Source organism: Coffea arabica, chromosome 8e, assembly GCF_036785885.1.
Source record: "Coffea arabica cultivar ET-39 chromosome 8e, Coffea Arabica ET-39 HiFi, whole genome shotgun sequence".
In the NCBI taxonomy this organism is placed as follows: domain Eukaryota; kingdom Viridiplantae; phylum Streptophyta; class Magnoliopsida; order Gentianales; family Rubiaceae; genus Coffea; species Coffea arabica.
The window spans coordinates 25,924,359-25,930,301 of NC_092324.1; the positions used below are offsets into that span (position 1 = coordinate 25,924,359).

General features: G+C 39.8%; 1 protein-coding gene and 1 non-coding gene across 2 annotated transcripts; one reads left to right on the forward strand and one right to left on the reverse strand.

Annotated features, from left to right (window-relative positions):
- Positions 1-812: 812 nt before the first annotated feature.
- Positions 813-1,694, reverse strand: LOC140012699 (uncharacterized). Its single transcript, XM_072060983.1, has one exon. The coding sequence runs from the start codon at positions 1,692-1,694 to the stop codon at positions 813-815; it is 882 nt and encodes a 293-aa protein (XP_071917084.1).
- Positions 1,695-2,348: 654 nt separating this feature from the next.
- On the forward strand, positions 2,349-2,455 carry LOC140013145 (small nucleolar RNA R71). Its single transcript, XR_011820215.1, has one exon. It is a non-coding gene; the product is annotated as a small nucleolar RNA R71 (small nucleolar RNA).
- Positions 2,456-5,943: the final 3,488 nt, after the last annotated feature.

Below are 5,943 nucleotides of genomic sequence, written 5' to 3' on the forward strand. Positions count from 1 at the left end.
AAAGTAGAAATTGAAACTAAGACAAAACAACGGAAAGTGAAAAGTAGAAACTAAGACAGAAAATTGAAAAGACCAGACAAAACAAGAAGAGAGGAAAGTAGAAAAGTGGGGTTAGAGATGGTCCTGGTTGCGTTTGACTTTCGTTGTCGCAAAGGTTGGAAGGCATGGGCACGCCTTGGAAGTGAGGTCGTCTACTTATAATATGCCTGACACGATCTACTGTGTGGAGTGGGCACGCCTTGGAGGGTGAGGTCTTCTGATCACCAAGTTTTACAAATGTCTATGCGCTGTAAATACAAGGCGCGGGCTTGCCTTGTAACATGAAGTCTTCTGCCCACGAATTTGTGCCCCTAACCTAGAATAAAACTGCACAGAAACACCCATGACCTACAATAAAGATTGTTTGTCAATAGGAACCTAAATCCACTGATCTTGAGCACAAATATGAAATAAAACACAATTGAAATCCTTGGATTGCCTTCCAAGTGGCGTCTTTTTTTAATGTCTTTGGCTAGACACTATACACCACTCTTCAGTCTAGATGTAATTCAATTTTCCTTGTAATCGGTGGCCCACCTCCGGGATCCAAATAGCCATTGAGTGCAACATTTTTCCTTAATTTTTTACCCATTTTCACCTCATGAATTGCTTTCATTCCATGATACTTGTTCGTAGCAACTTTGAATCTACCTCTACAAACAAACTTAGAAAATTCTTGCACAGAGGGATTAGTAGCATGAATAGCAAACACAGAATGAGAGTTAACAGGATGTTTCATTGTATCAAAAATATTAAAGTGGACTGTTTCTCCATCAAATTCCATCGTAAAGAGTATCCTTGCTAACATCAATCTTAGTCTGGGCAGTACTCAAGAATGGCCTTCCTAATATAATGGGTGATGGATTTGGGGCACTTCTATCATCCATGTAAAGCACATAAAAATCAGTAGGAAAAATTAATCCATCTACTTGCACTAAAACATCCTCAACTATCCTATCCGAATAAGCAAATGTACGATCAGCCAATTGAATTATTAGCCCTGTTTCTTTTAAAGGTCCTAAAAGGGAATCATAGATTGATTTAGGTATCACATTAATAGAAGCCCCTAAATCTAGCATGGCATTTTCGATATTAGAATGGCCAATCTTACAGGGGATAGTAAACACACCTGGATCCCCGCATTTAGGTGAGAGTTTTCTTTGGAGTATAGCAGGCACATTTTCTCCTATCGTCACACTCTCATCACCCCTTAGCTTTCTTTTGTTAACGCACAAGTCCTTTAAGAATTTTGCATACTTGGGCACCTGCTTGATCGCATCCAATAGGGGGATGTTTACTTGCACTTTACGGAACACGTTCAAGATTTCTTTTTCCTTCTCCACATTCTTTGTCTTTTCCAACCCGCAAGGAAAAGGCGGTAAGTTAGATTTAATAGGAATTGAAGAAGTGAACGTTACCTTAGGATCTTCGCGGATGCGCCCTTCTTTTTCAATTTCCTTTTCTATCTCCTCCTCACTTTTGCTTTTCAGATTCGTCAACTTAGATCCCTCCACTTCCTTGCCATTTCTCAGTGTCATAGCACTTACATTTTTGGGATTTGCCTCAGGTTGCGATGGCAATTTTTCAAAAACGTGAGATTCCAAGGGATTAATGGCAGTTGCCATTTGGCTCATTCGAATCTTCATATCTTTCATGCCCGATCTAGTTTCCTGCTAGAATTGAGCAGTACTCGTGACCAAGGATCTAGTTTCTTGTTGGAGCTGAGTAGTAATCGTGGCCATACTCTTAACAATATCCTCCAAAGAGCCTCCTGAATTGGCAGGCGAAGGTTGAGGCTTTTGTTGCCATGGTTGCTGAAATCCTAGTGGACGATTTGAGAATGAATTCTGTGGCCTGTTCCCATAGCTGAAGTTAGGGTGGTCTCTCCAATCCAAATTGTACGTGTTCGAGTATGGATCATACTGCCTACGAGGCGTGGGCACGCCTCCAGCCATGTTTACTTATTCAGCCCCATTCTCTTGCAAAATAGGGCACGAGTCAGTGGGGTGGCCCACGTTTGTGTAAATTCCACAGACCTTTGCTTGATGCACGTTCCCCACAACTAATTGCCGAACAAAAGATGTTAGCTCCGATAGCTGCTGTTGAATGGACGACGTCTCTACCTCGTTAACCGAAGGGTTACTCTCGCGGAAGTCAAACTGTTGAGAATTTTCTGCCATGGCCTCAATAGCAACCATGCTTCTCTCGGTGTCTTGTTCACCAATGCTCCCCCACTCGCAGCATCAATGATACTCCTATCGGATGACTGGAGTCCCTCATAGAAATATTGGATCAATAGTTGTTCACTAATTTGATGTTGTGGGCATCTAATGCACAACTTATTGAACCTTTCCTAATAGTCATATAGGGACTCCCCAGGATACTGCTTAATGTTGTATATCTCTTTTCTCAGACTTGCAGCTCGGGATGCAGGGAAGAATTTTTCCAAAAACTTCTTTTTCATTGGGCCCATGTTGTGATACTACCTGCAGGTAGGTAGTACAACCAATCATTTGCTGCATCCTTGAGGGAGAAAGAAAAGACTCTAAGTTTGATCTGCTCCTCAGTAATTCCTGAAGGCTTCATACTGGAGCATACCATATCGAACTTCTGGATATGTTTGTGGGGTTCCTCACCCGAGAGGCCATGGAACGTGGGTAAGAAGTAAATTAATCCTGACTTTAGTTCGAAGGAGGTATTCTTAGTTAGAGTTGGAAATGTAATGCACAACGACTGTTGGGGCAAATCCAGAGCAGCCAACTCCCTTAGTGTTCTTGCATTTGCCATAGAGATGTCCTCTTGACTTGGGTCACTTGAATTATCACCACTTGAATCTGTTGATTCAATCTCTGGATCCAGTTCCTGACATGCAATGCTAGATTGCTCATCTCTGAGCTGTCTAGTCTCTTTCCTAGTTCGGCGTGCAGTTTTCTCTATTTTCGGATCGAAAATCAATTCGCCTGTACGAGAAGAATGGGGCATAAATTAGAAAAATGTCAGACAAATCTAAAGAAAACAACTTAGAAAGAAACAAAATTAACCAAAATACCGTTCCCCAGCAACGGCGCCAAAAATTGACAGGTGTTGAGCCTGTGCAAAAATAATTACTAAAAAGTCCTAATTGCCACCACAATTAATTATAGAACAAGTCCAAGTACTGGAGCAGGGACCCTAGGTGTGCAATGGGTTACTTGATTCACCCTGTTCTCGAAGAATTTTCTTGATTCGATATACCAAAATTGTCTATAAAAAGTATTAAATTTGCATAAAATGGCAAGTAGGGTCGATTCCACAGGGAAAGGATAGGCAGTTGTTTCTTTCCAAGTCAAAAGAATAAAATTGGGCGATATCTAAGGGAATGAAGATGAAAATAAAATAAATAAAATTCAAAAACTAACTCAACAAGTACAATTTACTAAAAATAACGATTAATAAAATTCTACCCAAAGGATCAACTTTCCAGGCCCGGTCCAATTAACTGATCATCGATGCAAAGATATTTCATTCATTCGTCACTTGGTTGGTTATAACTATCAACAAGCTCTGACAGCTAGTTTTTTCTTACTTTTTCGACAGCCAAGGTACGACCGTTGACTGCTTCTCTAACCAGAAAATAATTCTAGATACGACCGTAGAAATTTAATTATCCAGTTGCATTAAAGCTAGAAAAATCCAACCCTAACCAATAAACACGCTAAGAGGGTTTATTTAAACTAGATCTTACGTTTCTCCAACATAAAGCCAATTATAATGGTTGTCACTAGTTATCAACTAAACGAATAATTACAGATTCAATTTAGTTAAACGTGATAGTAAGCTATTAGATTCAATTAAATATCCGGCCGTTGATACTCAATTAATTAAATAACCATGAACAATTAATTCAGGAAACGCACAAATAGTAACGAATTGGAAGAAATAATGAAGATTCGATTAGATCTCACAGATGTTATGGACCACAACTTCGCGTTAACCTTTGGGTAGAGGAGAAAACTAGCCGCTCCTCATCGTATCAATCTCGCATGATTTGATTGATTCCATCCACACAAACATCAACGAACTGGGAACGATGAAGTAACGAAAAAAGAAAAAGGAAAAAGTCTTGCTTGTCTCTGCGTTGGTGTTCGTACTGAAGCCACAAAGGTAAAAGCAAAAGTCTAGCCAAAATCATACAAAGTCTAAAAAGCAGAGAGTAAATCGTCTGACAAGGAAAACTAAAAGCTAAGCTAATCAATCCCACGTGAATCTAGCTTTTTAGCCAATTCATTCACAATAGCCGCCGAAAAGAAAGGAAGAAGCGTCCCAGAGCAAAGCAAAAGCTAATCTCCTTATATGATGTGAATCTGGCTTCGTTTCCATTAGCCGCCGCTCTCAGAAGGAAAAACATCAAAGGGAAAAACTTTCTCTAGGAGTTTTAATCCCCTGCAACTCCGTGGCCCACGTGAATCTGATTTCCTAATTGCCCACTCCTTTTACCAATCCCGCGGGGTCCGTCTTTAAGATGTATCTCTTCAGTTCGTTACATGGGCACGTCATGAAATAAAGGGTCTTCTGGAAATTTGCCTCAAGAGATCACTTTTAACACCAACCATCTACAATTTATACAAATATGAAATATGAGCAAAATCTCAATACTTAGCACAGTAAGTAGCCAAAATTAGAACAGAATAACAGTGCAAAATGTGCCCAATAATTGCTCTATCAAAGTAGGATTGGTTGTTTTGGATATCCCCTGTATATGAACTCTAGGAAGTTGAATTGGATGAATTTGAGCCAAAACAAGTGAAGTTGGCAAGAGGTAATACAGTAAATTTTGTTAGGGTTTTGAGCTGATCAGAACCTAAAAATCAGCCAACTTCCCCGAATCAATGGTATTGATAGGAGAGGAACTAGAGTCTGAATTTGGTATTGTTGGAAAGCCCTTCGAGTCTAGTTTCCAACGTCTCTAACGGCATGTGATTCCGACTTTCCTACAAAGAGATATGGCCATTTTTCCAACACTGCGCAGGCGCGACTGTTTTACCCGCGAAGACCACTTTGAACTTGAATGAAAGTTTTCTCTTTCTCAACTTTCTTGCACTTGTCAAACTTGTTTTCTTATGACTTTTTACTGCATTTTGGGTCTAACTTTCATGGTGAATTGAGTAGAATTAACCACTCACTTGGTCACCTAATGAGCTCACATTTGGGTTGGAAATGAATCTAGATTGTTAATGATTTCACTCTTTGCCCTAGGATTGGGAAATGGAGGTGAACGTAACCAAGGAACTTGACGTTTGAACTCTGCTTTGCTTGACAGGTGAGTGTTCCATTGCCTGTTAACTATCTATGTGAAATATCTGAATACTTGATCTGTGACTAGTTGAGTTATACATTTGTTTTGATAAATTTGAGGCGAGCATGTATTTTATCACACTCGACCTCCTTCGATTCCACTGAGGCTCTGTATGCTGCTATTATGAGATGTAATTTCTCTATATTTGGTTGTATGTGAGTTGTTTGGGCGATATTCCATCAACTACTGTGACTGTTTGGGTACCCAACCTCATAGGTGAGTCGATTGTATCGATCCAGCAAGGGTTTGGTCGAGAAGGCCGATAAACCCTGAGAACTGTTTACTAAATCTGGATTCGGTATACTCGAATATTACCTAATTACTGTTTGTGCTGTTCGGATCCGGTAAAAGGGTTGACTGGTAGACAGAAATTGGAGTAGATGGTGTTCTACGGACATTATATTTTTTGAACGCAAACGTTGATGGAGAGTCAACGGATTCTTGTTATGATCAAACTCAAGTGGATTTGGCTTTTGGAAGCCACCCGTATCCTTGAATTGAACTATGATTAATCGTTATAGTACAATACAATGGTTACTTGTTTATATTATACCTTTAATTGGCTATAT